The 22,517-nt window shown below is 40.1% G+C and overlaps 1 protein-coding gene across 2 annotated transcripts in view; it reads right to left on the minus strand.

The window, feature by feature from the left end:
• Positions 1 to 22,517, minus strand: part of sdk2a (sidekick cell adhesion molecule 2a) — a 152,123-nt gene that overhangs the window by 15,259 nt on the left and 114,347 nt on the right. The window contains exons 19-42 of one of the 2 annotated variants that reach the window (XM_017705948.2): positions 21,679 to 21,874; positions 20,117 to 20,215; positions 19,798 to 19,989; positions 18,653 to 18,774; positions 18,443 to 18,552; positions 17,828 to 17,978; positions 17,141 to 17,378; positions 16,646 to 16,761; positions 16,325 to 16,514; positions 16,119 to 16,217; positions 15,816 to 16,010; positions 15,140 to 15,341; positions 13,102 to 13,205; positions 12,776 to 12,846; positions 10,533 to 10,668; positions 9,917 to 9,973; positions 8,610 to 8,711; positions 8,329 to 8,444; positions 5,820 to 6,006; positions 2,876 to 3,013; positions 1,356 to 1,517; positions 948 to 1,073; positions 666 to 830; positions 58 to 198 (exon numbers count right to left, since the gene is read on the minus strand). In XM_017705948.2, the coding sequence (XP_017561437.2) occupies positions 58 to 198; positions 666 to 830; positions 948 to 1,073; positions 1,356 to 1,517; positions 2,876 to 3,013; positions 5,820 to 6,006; positions 8,329 to 8,444; positions 8,610 to 8,711; positions 9,917 to 9,973; positions 10,533 to 10,668; positions 12,776 to 12,846; positions 13,102 to 13,205; positions 15,140 to 15,341; positions 15,816 to 16,010; positions 16,119 to 16,217; positions 16,325 to 16,514; positions 16,646 to 16,761; positions 17,141 to 17,378; positions 17,828 to 17,978; positions 18,443 to 18,552; positions 18,653 to 18,774; positions 19,798 to 19,989; positions 20,117 to 20,215; positions 21,679 to 21,874 (3,415 nt within the window). Of the gene's footprint in view, positions 1 to 57; positions 199 to 665; positions 831 to 947; positions 1,074 to 1,355; positions 1,539 to 2,875; positions 3,014 to 5,819; positions 6,007 to 8,328; positions 8,445 to 8,609; positions 8,712 to 9,916; positions 9,974 to 10,532; positions 10,669 to 12,775; positions 12,847 to 13,101; positions 13,206 to 15,139; positions 15,342 to 15,815; positions 16,011 to 16,118; positions 16,218 to 16,324; positions 16,515 to 16,645; positions 16,762 to 17,140; positions 17,379 to 17,827; positions 17,979 to 18,442; positions 18,553 to 18,652; positions 18,775 to 19,797; positions 19,990 to 20,116; positions 20,216 to 21,678; positions 21,875 to 22,517 lie in introns of both variants that reach the window. The other variant, XM_037544749.1, reaches the window with a different exon arrangement.

Genomic DNA, 22,517 nt, shown 5'->3' on the forward strand with positions numbered 1-22,517 from the left:
TAAAACTCTGAGACTTGAAGGCTGAATACTGGATGCAGATCTGGTTTCATGGCATACCTGAATCAGTCTTCTTGGTGTACTTTTTACTCTGCCCACGAATGACGAGGATGAAGATCAGCAGGAGGATGAAGATCAAGCCCACAAGTGCTATCACCACCAGAAACCACCACTCCTCATAAAAGGGAGAGACCTTCTGGGCTGGAAACACACAAAAGATGACAATATCAGCAAACACATACACACACGTTTTCTAAACCGCTTATTCTTCTGGGTCATGGTAGGTGTTGGAACCTATCCCAGCAGTCATTGGGCAGAAGGCATAAAAACAACCTGGACAGGTTGCCAGTTTATCACAGGGCAGGCACACAGACATATGCGTTCATATTACTCACAGCTAGGGGCGATTTGACATGTCCAATTCGACTAACAGCATGCTTTTGGACTGTAGGAGAAAACCGGAGCACCTGGAGGCAACCCACGCAGACACAGGGAGAACATACAAAACTCCACACAGAAAGGACCCTGGCTGCCTGGCTGGGGAATCGGACTCAGTCGAAATTCCATAATGATGGACAAGGAGACACAAGAATGTCTTTCCTTGTCTTAGAAGTTTCAGTTTTTGTTACGTTCATTTAGCTTAATTAAAGTACTTCAGCTTTTCTTACCAGATATAGAAGGAGAGGGAGCACTGGGCGAGCCATAGCCGTAATCATTGACCGCAATGACTCGGAAATCATAGGTGACCCCCTCTCGTAACATGTCCAGGTTCAGAGTGTATGATGTCACCTCTTTGGGGATGTCTTTGATAAGGATATCCCACAGTCCTTCATCTGAGGAGTAATTGAAACAGGTATAATTATTGATCATCCTCCAACAAAGTAGAGTTCCAGAGGATTCTGAGTCATACATGAATTAGAAGCCATGTATTCGTGCATGCTGCGACTCACCAGATGGTCTGGCTTCTATGACGTAGCGTGTGATGGGGGCTCGGCCAGGATCACCACTCGTCCAATGGAGGGTGAGAGCTGTACCGTATCGTGAAATAAACGGCTCCCCTGGAGGCCCAGGAGCACCTGCACATAATGACCAATGATAACAAAACATGGGAGAGTTAAATACAAGCCTGATGGTACCACAATGTCTGTTATATTTAACACAAGGAATAATGACATGCTAATACAAGACTATACTAGAAGTACAGTCAGAAAGTTGAATGGCTGGTTTCTTGGACCTGGTCATGAGCTTCAGTGCAATTCTAATGTGTTTTAGTATTAGAAATTATTTTCAGTCTACAGTGGGTCCAGGGAACCGGCCATACGTGTAACAAAACAGAACGGAAGCTCAGATAGCCAGACCTTCTCCTGGCCCAGTGGTAATGTTGGCCTCCACCTCTGGCCCGTAGGTCAGGGTTTTGGCACGGATGCGGAAGTTGTAGGTCACCCCGTCCGCCAGGTCTTTGATTTTCATCCAAAGAGGAGCGCTGCCTTTCACATCCACTGTAACAACCTTACTGACACCTGGAGTGTGAGGAGAGGAGTCTGTAAAGGAGACACTACAACTCTAGATACATGCTGAAAGCGAGAGAGAGCTCACAAACATAGACGCAGAGTAATATTATATTTTCACTGTTAATTCATTGTTATTTTATAATGAAGTATGTACTAAGCAAGTATTAGTAAATAGCTGTTCACATCAACACTCATATGTTTTGCAACACTCAGCTACATATTCATCGAAGTATCTTTTTTGGTATGAAGTTTAGGTTTTGCCTAAATAATGATTCTTTTCCTTTTAACTACTGTTAAAAACGCATATTGAATATCTTTTGGTTTGACTGTACTACCTGCAATCCACTCTGAGAATTTGTTGATGCTCTGCTCCTCTGCTGCCAGAGGAGTTACAGTACGTGCATGTTCAAGGGAAAGCCAAGGGAAACTCATCCACGTGTATAATCAGAGCTTTCTGTGTGACAACGTTTTCTATCTGTCTATAAAAAATGCACAAGTTTTCCTTTATGGCTGGTTTTATACTGCATCAACTCTTTCAGATAACAATCTGGTATTGTAAATGTTTATTCTTGATAGGATTTATAACAATAAAATGTAACTGATGTTTGATTTACATTGTTATTTACGTGTGTCCGAAATTGCAGTTTGTGAGACAAACTAAAACTACTTTTTACTTTGTTAGATTCACATTCTACATATCAAATAAATGCAACAACAATGGAAAAATGGAGAAGATCAAGTTAAATGGCAGGAATCAGCACTTTTTTTGCATCAGCCTTGAAGCTTTAAACATTTGAAAGGTACTGATGCTCCTTTGGTTTTGCTTGTGAATTGCTTTCTATTTAATACGTTAAGTTACTGGTAAATACAAAAAGGTAATTTATTAAAAACATTCAAATTGTCCCCAACTCAATATGCTAAGCTATAAGCCTACAATCAATGAACAGAATGAGGCCACTGCATTTAAGCGTGTCCTTCAGGTTCAGATTGAGAAAGGCCCGCCATAAACACCAATCTTCACATCTGGCTCTCCTCCAGATGTGACCACTCTGGAGCCATTATTGAGCCAGGGCACCCTCTTTCTCTCTCATTCGTCCTCTGCTCCCAATTACCAAAGAATTCAGCGAATAAGCCACACTTAGACATGTTTAAACCATGCCTCACTCAATGACAGGGTGTGAAACTCAGCAGAGGTATGCCAACTATTACATGCTCTGCCTTCATAGGAGAGGCCCACAGCTTGAACCAATTTAGAGAGCAAATTTCTGAGATTTGGGAGTTTAAAGGGCGGCGGTTGCGGGTGAGAGTGGGTATAAATCAAGCAGTCTTCTAAAGGCTATCTTAGTAATTTGCTGGAAGTTTCTCACCGTCAACGGGCGTACAGGGCTCGTAGACTAGGCGGTAGCCCTCGATGATGCCGTTAGGCTGCTTGGGCTCTCCCCATGACACGTTGACAGAGGTGGTGGTGAGTTCACTGAAGTGGATGAAACTGGGAGCACTGGGAGCTGTGAAGGATTACAAACACACACATCCATGGATGGAGACTTCTTTACAGTAGTGAGGTACAGGACACAAACTGTAGCACAGATATTTTATGCAGTTACATTTTTGATTACTGAGTTGAGTGCATAAATCATAGAATTTACTTCTATATTATTTGAATCACCCTCTTGATGGCTGTAATATGGAACCAGTGCCATGCATGTAAACAGCTCACAGTGAGAGGTAGCCTGGCTAAAGCACAGTGTCCATATGGCAGGTTTAGTTGTCATGCAGCGTTACAACCAAGCCTCCTGAAGTAAACCTTGAGAAAAAGTCCAGAATTCAACAGTTTTTTTGGAAGTTTTTTATGCACAGATTGAAAGTCATGGAAATACATAATTCAAATTTATCATCCTGACATTTGCTCTTCTACTTTATTAAAACTGACAAATTTGAAAAATTCAGTGCTGTGGATTCTAAGTAATTAAGCAGAGTTACTGTTTGGAAAAACTGCACTAGTGCTGATTTTATTTATTTCAGATTTTTCTATTTTGCAGTGTTCTGTTACATTGCACTAAAGAAAATGGCTAATGGAAAAGGGCTCTAGTTACTGCAACACTAATAATGTTGTGGTAAATCTGGTATGTTTTATGAATCTGGCCCTTTGACTTTTGCTGACAGCCTAACAATCTCAAGTGATGTACACTCAGGCTAAAATTCATTAGACCAACTGGTACAGCTCACTGACACCTGCAAGCTCAAAGTTTCCCATACTTGTCAAGTTGTTAAGTAATCCCATGCAGACTCACTTATGTGGTCCATTTTTTAGATAACAGCTTGCAGTGTAATAAACCAAACAAGTCTGTTTAAGATAACTTAATGGCTTTTGATGATGTAGGTATGTAGTTTGATGCTGATGGTGCTGATTGGTATAAGCTTCTATTAGACACTGGCTACTTCAGCCACTTTGCTCCAGGCCATAAACTAAAGAAGCAAACTTGAAACGTGTCTTGACAGATATATTTGGAAGTGAAAAATCATGTAAATTTGATTTTTAGCCAAATACATTTTTTAATGCATATCTCTATTTGACTTCAGGTACTTAACCAATGGTTTGATCATGCGCTCGTTTCATTTGTGTGTGTGTTTTTTGGTTCATACTTCGCTTGGACTGCATAAGCTGGCACGTTCACTAAGCCAGGTCCAAAGTTATGCAACTACTTTCCAATTTGTCTTATAAATGCATCATGACCATCTGGAATCAGGCTGATCTTGCAGTAATGCTAGCTTCTTTTACAGCAGGAGCAGAGGAGCTTTGGCTTATGTTCCAAGATCTCAGCACTCCTGTCTGCCCTTTCTGTTCTCACTGTCACCTCCCTGCAACACTGTCTGAGGTTTCAAGGGAGAGAAAACAACCAGAAGAATTTATTCTAGAAAAAATGTGTTTTCTCTCTGCCAAGACCACATTGGAGAGCATGGGACAGCAAGAACACAGCAGTTTTTGTTTTAATCCTGCCAAAACTCACACCACATGCCACCCATACCATTCACTTCCCCCCAGTACGCTGACATAGGCTTCCGGCCCTGGGGCCTTCACATCGAAAAACTGCCAAATGAGTTCCTGAAACTGTCAAAGTCCATTTAAACCACCCAAAGCACAAGCTTAAACACCACGCATCTCCTTCATCTCTAATAATCATAGCAGTTATGCATTCAGCAAGTTGTTTGACCTTGTACTGAAATCTCATAACCTATTCAGCGGGGATCTGTGGGAACAGAGTGGGCACAACGATCTTGAACATTATCCCAGGCTTTTTACATCGCAATCATAATTTTAAGATGTTCTGTCACTTAGAGCTGTAATGGCCATTTTGTGCAGATGAATTTAGGTCAAAAGCTCAATTTTTGGCTGGTTTTGGGTTTTACAGGTTTCTGATAAAAAAAAGGCATCATTGACTGTTACTAATCAAAACCTTGTATCTCCATTCATTTACCAAATGCTGTTAAATCACCATAATGAATGGACCAAAAGAAATGGTCCAAAGTTACTTTTCCATTAACTTCCATTCTCATTCCATGCTTTTTCCTTCTCCTGTAAAAGTAAAAATTTTGGAAATACAAAGTTTATGAAGTATTACAAAGCAGCATGTGGCTTTAAGCTGTCATGGCATTAAACATTATGCTATCTGTCATGGTAATTACCAGTAATGATAATATGACACTGTTATATTCTTTGTCATAACTTGTCTTGACAACTCGTAACATCACACGATATTTGCCATGACATGTTTATGACATGGTTTTATCAGTGTTATATAGCACGGTTAAAACTTGAAAGTGAAATTCAAACCATAAAAGCAGATTTAAGACACAGGCTGCCGCATTTTCAAGTGAACACTGCATTTATTAGCTTGCTAATGGAAGATAATGAGCTTTACTGTAGACATCAACAGCATCAAGGCATCAATAACATCAGATCTGTATGTGTGTGCACATGCCAGTATGCCCTTGTTTCCTGTATTATAGGTCTTAGTTGAAATATTTCTTGCAACATTTGTCCGTTTCTTTTAAATGTCTTGTACTTGAGGTACATAATAATATCAATATTAATAATATACGCTGGAAGTTCGTGTATAGCTATAAATGTTATGATATATGGCATCAAACTATTCCCTGTTATTTTCTGTGCTCATGTGTCTGCTCTATAAGACCAAGTCTGTTAAGCAAACACTTAATGAATAAATATTAATATCACAAAATCAATAAATCTCATAATGTCTAAAGTGACTATAAATGCTGGAGCAGGCTGACTGAGTGCTGCAGACGTACCTGCTTGCTGAGTGCGCCCTCTGGTGGGTGGAGAGCGTGGGCCGTCCCCAGCAGCATTAAAGGCGGCCACACTAATCATGTAGGTGGTGTAGCCTGTCAAGTTCTTAAGCTTGACCCCCAGCTCGGGCAGGAAGAGCGTGCGCAGCCTTTCCGTCTCATTCTGCAGCTGAAACTCCCAGTAATATATCTGCAGAGCAAAAGAATCCAGAAGGGGTCATTAGGATTCACAGCACAGATTAACTTGTTAAAATGGAGAGAAGGTTTCATCTGAAGCTGTATGGTTAATAGGGTCGGGCTGACCTTTAGATGAAGCGCGATTCACACTTAATTTAGTGATTAAAGTCACTTTGTAAGATCTTATCTCAGGATTTTTTGATAATGTAGGGAGTCCTTTGAAACAAGAACTTGTTTAAATATTAATTATGTTATTCATTCCTATTATTTATTAATATCACCTAAATATTGATGCATAAAGCAACAGAATAGCTATGTAATATAGGAACACTGGGAATAAACAATGCTGTGAATTACGTAATTTAGCGTAGACACTAAAAGGTGAATAATAATGTCAGTATAGTTTGGTTTTCTCTTGAAATCACAGACATAATGTGCCTCAAACAGCCCTAAATTAAAAAGACAGCAGCGTTGACCCATCATAGCACCTGACATGAATGTACACTACTGTTCAAAAGTTTGGAATCACTGTTCAAAGGCTTGGAATCAATGTTTTCAATAACATAAAAGCAAGTGCAGGAAATTCACAGCTTATATAAATGTTAGGGACACTAAAATGCTGTAAATAAAAAAATAATAATTTGAGATGTACAGTATCAGACAAAATTACGAATGAAAATGGTGCTGAAATCTCAGGGCAGATAACTTGACAACAGAGTATATTATTTTATTCACCTTCTTGTTGAATTCTTAAATTCATAAAATACCTTCTGTCAAACCGATTCAAAAATGTATACACACATTTTTGTTGTTTTTCACCTTTTTGCATCATTTGAATGTACCAGTGGCTTTTTACACTGTGTTAAAATATCATGATGACCTGACCAATAGAATGGTTCAAAATCACTTGGTAACAATTTGGTTACATTTATTTCCATTACAAGTTAATAATGTTTCTTCCTTCTCCTGTGAAGAGAGAAATCTAGTAACCAAATACCCACCATGCACTTTATTAGGAGCATAATATACTAATATGCTAATATAGTAATATATTAACACTGGCTAAGGCCTCGCTTTGCCCTCAAAACAACCTCAATCCTTAGTAGCAGAGATTACACAAGATACAGGAAATATTTCTTTGAGATTCTGGTCACATCCTAAAGATGTTGTATTGGGTTCAGGTTCAGTGACTTGGAAGGCCACTGAAGAACAATAAACACACTGTCAGGTTAATAAAACCAGTTTGAGATGACTTTGTGATCATGCTGGAAAAAGCCATTAGAAGATGGGTAAAATACTAATGAAGGGATGCACATGGTCAGCAATAATACTTAAATAGGTTGTGGCATGCAAGTGATGACTGATTGATATTAATTGTCCCCACAGTGTGCTAAGAAAACATCATTACTCCACCTCCACCAGCCTGGACCATTAATACAAGGCAAGTTGAGTCCATGGATTCATGCTGTTGGCATTAAGTTCTGACCCTACCATCTGATTCTTTGTTTCTATTCTTGGAACCCAACATAGTCTTCAACTCTTCTAGCCCATCTGCCTCAAGGTTTGATGTGCTGTGCATTCTGAGATGCTTTTCTGCTCACCAAAATAGTACAGAGCATTTATCTGACTTACTTGCTTTCCTATCAACTTGAACGAGTCTGGACATTCTCCATTGACCTCTCTCAGCATCAAGCCGTTTCTGCCCACAGAACTGCCGCTCACTGGATGTTTTTTCTTTATTGCACCATTCTGAGTAAACTCTAGACACTGTTGTGTGTGAAAATCCCAGGAGATCAGCAATTATATAAATACTCAAACCAGCCCATCTTCACCAAAAATCACACAACAGTCAAAATGACTGAGATCTCATGTTTTCCCATTCTGATGAAGCTGCTGTCTCATATCTGCATGATTTCATGCACTGCACTGCTGCCACATGATTGGCTAATTAGAAAATTGCACAAAAGTGAAGGCATTCCTAATAAAGTGCTCTGTGAGAATACATGGCAGTTAATTCCATAACCTTTTGCACAATAACTTTTACAAAACCTCTGCTCAGTAAAGTACTAAGAAATGTAATTTGGGAAAAGGTCATGCTTTCAACAGATGGCATTATAAATATGCATCACGTTTAAAATTGCATGACTAGAATGTAAGAAAATCACCAAAAAGAATAAAAAAAAAAAAAAAAAGAGAGATAGACTCCCCTGTGAAAATGAAATATAGTTAGTGTTGTCAGTATGTTTCAGTAGATTTTCTAATCCTTACTATTCTGTATGGGTAAGTGTGACTGCAAGTTTGAACAGCAAAATCTGAAGTTAAACGTTAAAGCTACCTTGTAGCCCTGAATGTCTCCATTCTGGGCTTCCAGCGGAGGAGGGTCCCAGGTAACATCGAGCTGTGTTGCGGTCGAAGACTGGACAGCAACATTCTGAGGTGGCGCAGTGGGCACTAACAAAAACACAGAAGATTAAAGTGAATAAAGGCTGGAGGATACTGCACAAAATCAATAACAGTGACTCCCTCCAAAATCAGGAGCAATATAGATTAAGTAGCTGTTTGCTTTGGCTGTGTGCTAATAAGGGGGTTCTGATTTTGTACTGAGATGGTCCTCACCTGCTTCTCCTACAAACACTTCTTGTGGTGAGCTGATAGGCCCCTCCCCCACAGCGTTGTACACACTAAGCCTGATCTCATAGCGCTTGTGTTTACTCAGGTCTGCACAGGACAAAACACAGTCAATATACATCATTTATTATTACATAATACAGACAAATATATTTCACAATATATAGTCTTACAAAGTATTACAATAGATACCCTTAGGTGATGATACAAAGCAATAAGTTGAGATGCAAAACCACAGTTAGATAGCAGATAAATATTAAAGCAATATTTTGGTGGAAATCTTTATACTTTTTTCCTTATCCCAAAGCAATCCATCAGCCAAAATATGTTCCTCTCACCTATACTGAGTTTGGTGGACAAAGTATATAGCATAACTAGAACCTGACCCTTTTGAATCTATTGTGTTATGACCAGGGAGTGCGGAGCAGTGAGTGCAACGAACAGCCGGACAGCACACAAACAGATGAGCTAGCTGGATAGCACCACTGTGCTAGGTTAGGTAAGTTTCTCCAACTCAAACTGAGGGAAATATGGAAGTACAGTTTGTTAAAGCGGTGCTAAAATTAGGACTGTCCAGTTTACATCTGAAGGGGGGTATTCTGGTGAAATGCACTGGCCCCTTAGTGGGCACTGTGAAGTTATTTACAGGACACATTTTGTTCTTTTCCAAGTAATTTGGACTATTTCTTTTGCACCATGCATCGTGCAATTTCGACCCAATGCCAAGGACAGTTGCTGCGTACAAAAGATGCATAAAACTGGACACTTTTTTTGGACAGCAATGATATGTATTCTGTGTGCCCACCAGACCAAGACTAACCTACTTATAAAATATATGGATTTTCCTGGGGCTTTAAAAAAAATGCTGAGTCATCATCAACCTGTAATTGTCCTTGTTACGACCACACAAACAAACCACTGATAAACAGAAACCAACAAAACTACCAAGAACCCTGGGAAACATCATAACTACATAAGTAAATCTGTTTAAGATCACTTAACTGCATTTTGCATGCGGCTAACTGATACAAGCTTGTATAGCTTAGCTAAATTAGAATCCAGTGCATAACTAAAGAGACAAACTTCAAATACAAAACACCTCTTTGCTGACCAACTATATTTAGTGATTCTTGTCCAAAATATTGCTATAATTAAAAGAGACAGCATGAAGGAGAGAGAGAGATATAGAGAGAGAGCGAATGAGAGAGACACCGTGTCACTCATTTTTAAATTCAAAGGGATAGTTGCATGAAAAAACATAAAAAAAGAAAGAGAGAGTCTGTATCACGACTTACTGTCGAGCTCGTACTGGGTGAGTGAAGATTCACTCAGGTTTCTGACACTGTAGGGAGCTGAGAAAGCAGCAGCAAAGAACAGGGAGCCAAAGCAGGAGGAGCAGGCGAAGAGAAGAGAAGAGAAGAGAAGAGAGGAGAAGAGATGAGAAGATGAAAAGAGAGGAAGGGTGGTAGGAGAAGAGATGAGAAGGTAAGAGTAGAAGAGCAAACCAGAAGAAAGCCAAAAAAAAGAAAAAGAGAGAAATTGGATTAGTGCTTTAGTGAAGAGCAGCCTGTTTGCTCAAGCCTGCTGCAGTGGCCACAGTCCAGCCTTTGAAACAAACACAAAAGCTTTCAGCCGTGCTGCAGCTTTGATTACATGCCTATTAATGAGACAAGCCAGAGCCGAGCCTGGGCCTACACACAAAAACCCCGCAGAGCTGTGCGAGCATCTGGGCAAACAGGTGTGTGTAACAGAAAGTCCATTTATTTATTCAGTGCCCCGCTCTGCGTTAGAACTGTTTACGAATTTGTGTCCTTGAGTACGAGAGGCATTTGGGTCTTTAACAATCAGGCTGCAGCAGACACATCACGGAGCTGCCCTCAGGTGCAGCGGGTGGGTTAAATTTAGACTCACCCGTGAGCTCTGCCCAGTTGGCTGAGGGGTTGTTGACGGTGCGGACAGTGAAGCTTCGCAATCGGTCATAGTGTAGTTCTCGATATCGAACTCGAAAGCCCAGCAGGATGCCATTGATCTGCTCCTCAGTGGGGGGCTGTAAGTGGTCAGATTAGTCATTCGTGTAATAGCTGTTTGATCTGTGTGTTCTGTAGTGACAGAGTTAGTGTTTAAATGATCCGTGTTTTCCTGGATCTCAACCCAAGTCATTTAATATTGAATATCTGCTGATGATGAATCCTGATCTGATCTTTGTATATTCATAGAAAATGAAGTTAGCAGAACCAAGTCCAGGTAAAATCCCTTCATTTTTCTGATCAAATATTTTATACTATGTGTTTTATACTACAATTTGATGGTGTGTAGAATAGCCTACTCAAGCACTCAAATGTCATATGACCACAGCACTGTGCAAAATCAGAGACCAACCTATTTTTGAGAAGATTAGATATAATCCACATCCATGTAGACAGGGGAAGTGGAAAAATAACTTTCTAAAACTGGAGTTTAAAAAATGGTTAAAATAAAAGGAGAAATATGACTCCCAGCAACTATTCAAGACCAAGTAGACCACCAAAACTGTCACCATCGGATAAACAGTACTAGGAAGCTTTCATCTTTAAAAGATAGGAATCTCCACTCTTGCTTCATATGTTAAAACAAGTGTTTCTGTCCATTCTTCCACAGTGAAAAGACAACTCAATGCTATGGCTCTAGAAGGATGTCTAGAAATATGGATTCACCAGCCCAGAGACTAGACCTCAACATCAGTGAATGTGTTTTGGATTACATGGATCGTGAGAAGCTGACAACGCAATCAACTTCTAAGATTAAACTTTGGACATGTGGAAACGTATCCCTGCAGACTTCTTCAAAATCTGAAAGCCAGTTTCTTGAAAAGAATGGAAGCTGTGACAAAGGCAAAGAGTCACACAGACATTTTATAAGACCAGTATTATACTTAGGCCCAATCTCATTTCTTCTTTTACCCCTACGCCTTTTCGAGTGTCAACCTAATTCATTTCCAAGGGGTAGTGGTTGAAATCTTGTTCTATGAAACGAGACAACCCTGTTTCATTATCAGGCTACTAGAGGTGCTCTGTAGGTGACCCGGCCCGTCTTCAGTGATCACAGAGAAGAGAAAAGTCCAGCAACCTCACTTCTGGTCTTTAGTAACATTTAGGGCACCGTATGCTTTCAAAGAGGGGGTGTAAGACAATTATTTATTATCTCCCACTGAAATCAGATAGCCACAACGTTCTTGTTGGAATTTTCCCGTTCCACCTTAAATGGTGCAAGAGTTATATTCTGGCGCTCCAGGCATCAATACTGCTGTACTATTTAATGTGGAACCGGAAGGCTAGCTAGAAAATGACCATAATACATTGAAACAACATTAAACTAAGATAATACAACGGTTATTGTAATTTTTAATGGAGAAAATTTGCAGGTTTCTTTGGTCGCTCGTGCAGCCATCTTGCCGGTTTTTCTTTTTTTCTCATAAACAACAAATCAACAAAAATTGGGACACCCCAACCCTAGACATGAACGGCAGGGCTACAAAACAGAGGGCTAAGGGCTAAATGGTAGGGGCAAGTGTTGAAATGGGGCTGGGCCTTAGTTGTTTAGGTTTAGTGCCATTTTCTGTTAAATATATGTTTGCTGTCGTTTGACTAATGCTGTTGTATTGAATAGTTGTTTTAGACCCTGAAATTATGTAAATAAAGGGTGGTCATACTTTTGCACAGTACTATATGTTTCCATATTTTGACAAAACCAGGCTTGATGTTCACTGTTGCAAAAAACAGCAACATTTTTGAGCAAATAAACTTGTGAAACATTTCCCTTTTATTGATATTCTGATTCTATCAATCAATAATAAGCACAACAATTCCACTTTAAATACAGAAACTATCAGTGCAACCAACAATAAAGGCACCATTGTACTCTTTTATAGTGACAGAAAACATAGTAACTCCACATGTTGATCAATTTTGCTATGACCACTGTGGACATGCATTATAATTGGGGCCACATTTGAATAAGTTAAAGGGGGCAATCAGCTAGGATGTTTGATAGCGTTTGTATAGCTGCACTTCATTAAAACATGCCTTGATTAGCTACATTTCAGGTCACACTGGAACATCCCTAAATAATATTAGCAGTGTCAGTACTTTAACAACAGCAAAAGATAGGAGCTTTACCTTCCAGCGGACCAGCACAGAGGTGGTGGTGTGTGGCGTGACAGAGAGGATTGTGGGGGCTTTGTCTGGGGCTGAATGGAAGACAAACAAATGGTCTGTTCAGTCAACAGTTTCTGAACTGTACAAATCCTCATGAAGCATGAAACACTAGCCAAAGATTAAGCTCTCACACATTGAGTACAGCAGACACAGCATTATTGCAACATTTAGCAAGTGCACTGCCATAATTAAGTTTTGTTGTAGATTTAATTGGGGATTTTCAGTGCACAATCTTTATTATCAACGCAGTTTATTTTTATATGAAGCCAGGGGTCAGCCAGCCTTACCGTCCTGTAGAGTGGTGATGGCCTCGCTCTCCTCACTATACTCACTGTCCCCTATGTCGTTAGTAGCCTTGACATGGAACTGGTAGGATGTGAAAGGTTTGAGCCTGTGTAAGAAATACAGAAATCCTGTCTAAGATTCCCAATACTGGCATGTCTCTATACCACTGACCAAACAGAAGAATAATATCATTAGTCTTCAGCAATGGATGCATAACCACTTTTCATATTTATTTTTGCTATTTCATATACAACAGTAACCTATACAGTGTAGATTTAAACAAGTTATTTAATGATAGTATGTTGTTTTAATTATTACGAATACCAAACTTGTTCTCATAACGTAAGACTATCCATATACATACAGTATCTCACAAAAGTGAGTACACCCTTCACATTTCTGCAAATATTTTATTATATCTTTTCATGGGACAGCACTATAGAAATGAAACTTGGATATAACTTAAAGCAGTCAGTGTACAGCTTGTATAGCAGTATAGATTTACTGTCCTCTGAAAAGAACTCAACACACAGCCATTAATGTCTAAATAGCTGGAAACACAAGTGAGTACACTTCACATTGAACATGTCCACATTGTGCTCAAAGTGTCAATATTTTGTGTGACAACCATTATTATCTAGCACTGCCTTAACCCTCTTGGGCATGGAATCCACCAGAGCTGCACAGGTTGCTACTGGAATCTTCTTCCACTCCTCCATGATGACATCACAGAGCTGGTGGATGTTAGACACCTTGTGCTCCTCCTCCTTCTGCTTGAGGATGCCTCACAGCTACTCAATTGGGTTTAGGTCTGGAGACATACTTGGTCAGTCCATCACCTTTATCTTCAGCAAGGCAGTTGTCATCTTGGAGGTGTGTTTGTGGTTGTTGTTATGTTGGAAAACTGCCACACGGAGTTTCCGAAGGGAGGGGATCATGCTTGGTACTCCTCAACAGGGGACCACCACACATACTGGACACCATCTGAGCCAAACAAGTTAATCTTGGTCTCATCAGACCACAGGACATGGTTCCAGTAATCCATGTTCTTGGACTTGGACAAACTGTTTCCGGGCTTTCTTTTGCCTCAGCTTCAGAAGAGGCTTCCTTTTGGGTCATACAGACCGAGTTGATGCATTGTGCAATGTATGGTCTGAACACTGACAGGCTGACCTACCACTTCTTCAACCTCTGCAGCAATGCTGGCAGCACGTATACATCTATTTTTTAAGCCAATCTCTGGATATGACGCTGAACACGTAGACTCAACTTCTTTGGTCGACCTTGGCTAGGCCAGCTCCGAGTGGAACCTGTCCTGGAAAACCGCTGTATGACCTTGTTCACTGTGCTATAGCTCAGTTTCAGGGTGTTAGCAATCTTCTTCTAGTCTAGGCCATCTTTGTGGAGAGCAACAATTCTATTTCTCACATCCTCAGTTCTTTGCCATGAGGTGCTATGTAGAATATCCAGTGTCCAGGATGAGCGAATTGTATCCAAAACACCAAATTTAACAGGGCTGCTCCCGTCCAATGAGTCACATGAGTCACATGACACCAGGGAGGGACAACAACACAACCGGGCACAATTTGGATATGTTCAATGTGAGGTGGACTCACTTGTGTTGCCAGCTATTTAGACATTAATGGCTGTGTGTTGAGTTCTTTTCAGAGGACAGCAAATCTACACTGCTACAAAAGCTGTACACTGACTGCTTTAAGTTATATCCAAGTTTCATTTCTATAGTAATGTCCCATGAAAAGATATAATAAAATATTTGCAGAAATGTGAGGGGTGTACTCACTTTTGTGAGATATGCATATGTCTTTTTCGGTCATTTTAGAATCATCTACAGATCTGTCCATCATTCTGAACACATCTAACATTTTTACAGCTTTCTAGGAATGATATAAAACATGTAAAGTAGCTCAGGAGTAGCTTATTACAACCATTTTATTCAAAATTCATTTGATGTATTTGATGATTTTATTGATTCCAAACATTCAAATTGGGATCCCAAGCTGTATACCAATGTTGACTTACTTGTCCACGATATAGGAGCTGGCCTCATGGTTGACTGATGCTGAGTGGACAGTCCAGTTGTTGCTGGGCAGTTCTTTGTATTGTACAGTATAGTAGCGGACTGGAGACAGGCCGTCGCTGCCTGGTTCCCAGGATAGGAGAACACTGCGGGCCTGCACGTCGTCCTGGGGCACCACTGGCCGACTGGGAGGCTGTGGGCGAGCTGAGGTAGGCAAGGGTTCAAATTATGTTCATTTGATTAATTAACAGAAGGTGGATAGAACTGAACATTTAATATGTATGTGTATGCACCAGACAGCTTTAAAGATTTAACCTTTAGAAGTTGCTGTTATTGATAGTGATAAAAGCGTTCCGTAATTTTATATTAATTATTGCTCACCTAAACAGTGGTGAAATTCTGTCCAATGTGCAGATTTTGAACTATTAATTGATATCATGTTTGTGGTTGTAAGCTGAAGGGTAGGTCGTTTTTTTATATTGATCTGAATTAAATGAATAATAATTGTTGTGGAAAGAAATTCCTTTCTTTACTTGTTTTTGCAATGTTTTTTCCATGTCACTGCAAAACAAAGCATGTTGAATGTACTTATAATTTGTGACATGACTATGTAATTGCATGTAAAGAACCCAAATAACAATAATAAGGGTTAAATGTTTAAAATAACTGCATCTGTACCTCTCTTCTCTGTAGTGACCACCAGGGCCTCAGCAGCCTCTCCCCAGCCTTTTCTTGTCTGTGCTGTAAGGCGAAACACATAAACACTCTCTGGTTTCAGGCCAGTGGCTGTATACTGACGCGCACTGGGGCTGAGTACATCCACTGTGGCTGAGTTGCTGTTGGAGGAGTTTCGCCGATAGGTGATCTGATAAGCTAGAAGAAATAGAACACATGATAAGAAAGACAATCATATAATAAATAGTACCGTATCATGAAATAGGCCCTGCTGCGTTTTAATTTATGTCACAGATTCAAACTCACCGAGAATAATGCCGTTGGGCTGGGCTGGGGGCTGCCAGATTAGCCGGACTGAATTGGTTCTGACCTCAGGAAAAAGGATTCCTACTGGGGGTCCAGGCACTGAAAGCAGAAATGAATGACTCACTGAGAAGAAAGATAGTGCACAAAGAACAAAGCAATCAACCCATGTAAGCAGATATATGGAGGTATATGGTTTGATCCCTTACCATCGTCCAGTGTGCGTTCCAGGATTGGAGGTGAACTGGGCACACCATCTCCAATGCGGGTGAAGGCCATCACCTGGATCTCGTAGAGGACATACTTGTCCAGGCCTGTCAGCTGGACACTGTGGCTGGTGTTCCCCTCCACAGTCCAGAAATGCAAAGCTGAGTCTGAGTCTTTCTCCCTGTATACTACCTGAGAGACAGAGAATATAGATACTGAAGGCTATTCCAGGTTTTACATCATCATTGACACTGTCCCTGCTATATTACAGAGAGGGAGAGAAAGGCTTTAGAAAAAGAAAAGAAAAAAAAAACTTTGATTGCCTTGTAGCCCAGGATAAGGCCATTACGGTCTGGTTCTGGCACCTCCCCCCACCGCACCAAGACACTGCTGGAGGTTGTGGCAAAGGCAGAGACATTGGCCGGTCCACTGGAAGGCACTGCATGAAAAACCCACATTAATAGTTAGAGCAGGACAAGTTCAGCTCCAGTCGTGAGGGGTTTTATGCTAGCCCAATTTGGGGATTCACAAAATGGAAATAATTAAACTATGTTGGTCTCCAGGATACCTGATTTAGGGCATATACAGTATTTAAGGCAGTTTTACAGTTACCATGTTTAAATGAGCAAAAATGGGCCATAATCTCACAATGCTGAACAATGACTACAAGTTGATAATACTATACTGTAACTATCTAGTGACAATCATTTTTTGCATAGTTAATCTTCCTCGACACTCCTTTTGAAATACTTGCCATTCTGGATATTCATTTAATTGTACTAATACGCCAAATAAAACCAAGTTCAGAGCACTCTCACCCGACTCTCTGGTTCTGGCATGCACTGGCTGGCTCCATGGTCCTGATCCAATACCATTTACGGCCTGCACGCGGACCTCATATTCCGTCCACTCCTCCAAGTCCTCTACGGTGAACTCTCTCTCCAGCCTGTCTGAGATGATGTGGGACAGAACTCCCGCTTTTGAGTTGGCCCGAGAGTACTGTACCCTGTAACCAACCAGCTCTGGATTCCCATTGTACTCCCACTCTGGCAAGGGCTGCAAAAGGCAGTGAAATTAAACATCACTTTATAGTATACCATAACTGTGCTAATAACAATGTAATGAAAAAACTGTGGCTTGTAAACTCAATCATTACCACATTTTTGTTCATAAGTGCAAGAAGAGATGTTTTATTATGATTTGACATTGACCAAAAGCCAGTATACACTCTTGTTTTCTGTATAGAAATCTTTTATATTTGTGCCTTTTTTGCTGTTAAAAAAATAGACTGTCAAAGCAGAATATAAATCAAATGTACTTCATTGTGTGTTTCTGCAATTCAAAATGTAAGTACAAAGTTATGTGCACTACAGCGAAAAGACATTAATAACTCTAGATGCCCAAGCATTAAACACTTGCAGCCAAAAAAAAGTACTTTAGCTTTTGTCAGACTGTTAGTTATGGAATGCAGTCTGATCTGATACATTTTTTGGACATATACCTACCACCCATCGGAGCCAAAGGCTGGTCTCGCTGGCTGTTCGCAGGGTGACATTGGCAGGGGCAATGTCTGGTGGAGCCTGCAGGGTTTGGATCTTCCTAGAGGGCTGGCTGGGAGGACTGGTACCCACTATGTTTACCTGACGCATACGGAACCTACAAGCAGGGGTTAAATAGGAAATGAATGGGGGAGCCAAACGTCTTTCCACCAATATAGAAACAATATGGTTCAGATTATATATTATTATATGGGGTTCTCAACATTTATATAATGTCAAGGTGATTAAAACTATACATTACAATTCCACAAATTGGTTATGAAAGTAATACAAATCCAAATAAATAGGCTTGTGTTGTAGACCTAGATAGACCTAGGCTACTTAGAGCCAATATTCCAAACATGGATTGGGCATAGTCTTTGACTAAAAATATATCCTACAGTGATTCATCATTTACATTTCAATTTAATCCAAGATTAGACCTCATCATTTTCTGGGAATCCAGCCCATAATATCTGAAGTATAATGAATCAATTTATGCAACAAGTTGAAGAAAAGTCAGACTGAGAATGAGAATGTGGCACTGTACCCCAACACATAAGAGTGCTATATAGAATATACCTATAGAAGGTGTATGGGTTAAGGCCCTCTACCACCAGAGAACGTGCATCCGGCTCATTAGATAGCTGATGGACTGTGACCCACTCCTCATTTTCCCCTATCACACCAATCTGGCCCAGACAAAGAGGGAAAGAGGTGGGTATTCTGATTATTCAGAGGTAACATATGAAGATAGTACAGGGAGACTGGGACTGAGGCTTTTTGCATTACCTGAGCCTCTACTACCCAGCGGGAGATGGAGGTCTTGCCATCATAGCCGGGTTTGAACTGCAGGGCCACTGAGCGCGGGCCGATGTTGGAGATGGCAATATTGGTAGGGGGCCCTGGCATTTCTGCAGGAACATGAACATGAGAGAAGAGAAAAAAGCTGTCAAAAGAGCCATATATTGAAACTACTGTGTTACACTTCATTTTGATAGTTCCCCATAGCTTACCTAAATGCTTAACAAGCCATCTAGTGAAACAGCTAATTATCAACAATGTTAGGGGTTGGGCTTACAACATCTACAAAGAACCTCCAATGGACAAGAAAAATAGTGTAAGTGGATGTTGCTTAGCAAATAACCAAGACTGTCATCTGTTGAACTTAAATGTCACATGTAGGGCTTCATCATTATGATGATACAATATCAACATCATGTTACCGCCCATCGAGATAAGCTTTTCTGAACACATTTTGGGTATTCTGTGTTTCCACAATGCTGACCAACAGCTTTTCATAACAAGGGAGATCACAGCCAAAATTAAACATTTACCCATCACTACATCAGCTGTAAAAATGCCTACTTGCATCCTACAGCGATGCCACAATTGTCCCTAGAGTGAGATTTTCCACTTCAAAACCAGAAAAAAATAGCTTTGATGTGGATGCTTGAAGGCAGGTAACTGGCTGAGATGGAAGCCAGAGAGCTAATATTACTGCTAGTGGAATATCACGAACATATTGGATATGTGCACAGTCAGGATTTTGGTATCACCGTGAAGGAGGTTCTCAATGGTTGTATGACATATTTGTATAAGGCATGCTGGGTGTTGTAGTGCAAGAATATTGACAAACAAAGCTCCAAAAAAGAAATAAAAGTCTAAATGCTATCAAGCCAATGAGGATAAGAAATTAGCTATTGTACAGATAACAAATAACATTTTAAATGCTATTGTTAGGCAGGAATGCTCCTTTTAAAATAGGTTTTGTAGAGATCTCCAACTGCTACAGCTGTCTAAGGTTTGGCAGGATTTTGTGAGTTTGAAAATATTATGTATTGTTAAAAAGTGACAGCACATTTTTGCCACATTGCCCACACCAAGTTACAAATATATGACCACACATTTGTTTATTATTTGTAGGTTTGGCTGACCTGGGGGCACTCCAGAGGATATGGTGGAAGAGGAGAGCTGGCCCTGACCCTTAGAGGTCATGCCAGCCACCTGGATGGTGTAAGTGGTGAGAGCGGTCAAGCCTGTAACCCGGTACTCCTGTGTAACGTTGGGCAAATAGTGTGTGACTCGTGTGTTGGTGCGGTTAAATTCCTCCCAGGAGATACGGTACCCTACAGTGGGACAAAGCGGTGGGTCAAGCAATTAACCACATTGCAAAAAAGCAATAGCATTAAACACACGCTATTTTCCACAAGGGGGGCAGCAGAGGAGGTTACAATAAGAGGAGCATGGAATCACCTGTAAGAAGGCCATTCTTTTCATGTGGCTCTTTCCAGCTCACTTTGAGTGATGTGTCCAGGATCTCGGTGAAGCTCAGGTGACCCACGGGCCCTGGGGCTGGAGAAATACTCAGAACAGTCAAGTCAACAGAACAGATTCTCTATTTCATCTCTATTTCAGTGGTTCTCAAATCCAGTCTTGGGGACCTGCTACCCTGAGACCGAATTCTTAGAACACCTAAGACAGTCAAAACACCACTGTATCTTCCACAGTTAACAGAGAGCATTACAGACAAAAAGGGTGAGATAAATAGGTAGTAAGATAAACATTAGCAGTATATCTGTGCATTCAGCCCTTGAACTGATTTGATTTGTATTTATTTTAAGCAAATAGATGAAAGCATCTAGACTTTTAGTCCAAAAAAATCTTATTATAAATCTGTCCAGTGATCTTAACCTTTACAATACTAGATTCACAATTCTGTATTCTCACAATATTTTGAACAAAACTCGAATGATGAAAGTAATGACTATGACAATGTTGTTAACAACACAAGAGATGGGAGATATGAGGAATGCATTAATTTAGTGTTGATTGGTGCTAATCGTCTAGTGTTCAATCAATCCATGATTAATAGCTCATTCTTCATGATACACTGTCACATCTCCATGGGGCACAACATCACAGGTTTGCATTGCAATAACATTGTCATGATGCACATTGTGACACTGCATAAAAGACAATGATATACACTATAATATATAATAAACAATTATATACATATAATAGCAAATGACCATCTAAAATATAATAAACAGTGGCATAAATCTAATACACTTCCCACTCTATCTTTTGTCTCTGCACTATTTGGGCAACAGCTGTGTACAGTTGACTGATGGCTGTCAGAACTGCTCTACTAAGCGCTAATAAAAGTTCAAATCCCTCCCGGCATGACAAGACTCTTGTCTCGCACCATACAGTGCACACATATGAGGTTACAGTTTAGAATTTGTAGATAATAGTAGTTGATGGACATACTGATTCATTAGTGTATTATAATAAATGTAAAATAAAGTTAAGTTCTCACACCACTGTTTGCACTAGGCTGAAGGCCATGACATCATGCATTTTTCCTTACTAACTTCTTATTATCTATATGTATATTAGAATGCTTGCTGTCATTGGCAGACAGTAAGAAAGCTGACGTGACATCTTTAAGTTTTAGCCCAAAGTTTTCCTATGACTACCTTACAATGTTCTGTCCTGCTTTTTTAGGACATTTAAGGTCTGCTACAAGTGCTTCTAGGTTTGAGAGGGTGATAAGACCATTTGGATGGCTGTTATTAGTAACCTCCATGAAGCTTTGAGAATCCCACCCCAACACATCCAATGTAGCAAAGTAAGGCCTTGATAATGATCTATAAATACTGGAAACTGGAGAAACTGGAGAGGACTGGAGAACTTGATAACTTTTGCTCTATTTCTGTGATTTTGATACAAATGAATTAATACATTTTTACTTAAACTGCTACAGAAGTTCGGATGCAAATACAGATTTGGTCTAATGCTCTGACACTCACTGTCCTCGTGTGTGCGGACGCGCTGAGCAGGGCTCCGGGGGCCATCCCCTGGTGTGGTGAAACACAGCACTGAGGTGAAGTACTCTGTGAACTTCTTCAGTCCAGTGATATATCCCACATGTACGCTGTCCTGAAAGTTTGGCCTCACAGTCACCATGGCGATGTCATCCTCGTGGCCTGGTTCCCAGGCCAACAGCTGGGGAAATATTAGATTAGCAAAATTAGATTACTTCAAATGTAATTCAAATAAGTAAGTAATAAAATAAGTAAATAAGTCATAAATAAATAACTAATATGTTGTCAAAAAAGACACTTTACTTAATTACTTATTTACTACTATTTACTTAACTCCTTACTCCAAAATAAGGAGAAAATCTAACCTCCCCACCTATTAGCATGGCACAAACTGCATGCATAAAATCATCACACATTTGCATCCATTCCATTTTTAAATGACCATTTTCCAAACCTTCTTTAGTATAATACTCTTAGTATGAAACTGGCTAGTTTTGTTACTGCAACTTTAAGACTGATATAAATAATGTAAATACCCTCTTTTCTGATTGGCTATCCTGAACTGTGCCCCAAAAGCAGCACGGGCTAAAATACTCCTTATAACTTCAGCATGAATGAGTGGGGCTAAGCTGCTGTAGCCTGGCGACATGGGTGGATACAACAGAAACAACAAATACAAAACCAATTTTCCAAATATATTTCCAATATTTTCCAAATAATGAGGAAAATTATTTTTTCAACAATATGGGCTTGTTAAGATATTGCTGTTTTTAGTCAACGGACCATTGTCAATGTTTTATAACAAGTCACACAGTCAGAAAACA

Source organism: Pygocentrus nattereri, chromosome 14 (genome assembly GCF_015220715.1).
Source record: "Pygocentrus nattereri isolate fPygNat1 chromosome 14, fPygNat1.pri, whole genome shotgun sequence".
In the NCBI taxonomy this organism is placed as follows: Eukaryota; Metazoa; Chordata; class Actinopteri; order Characiformes; family Serrasalmidae; genus Pygocentrus; species Pygocentrus nattereri.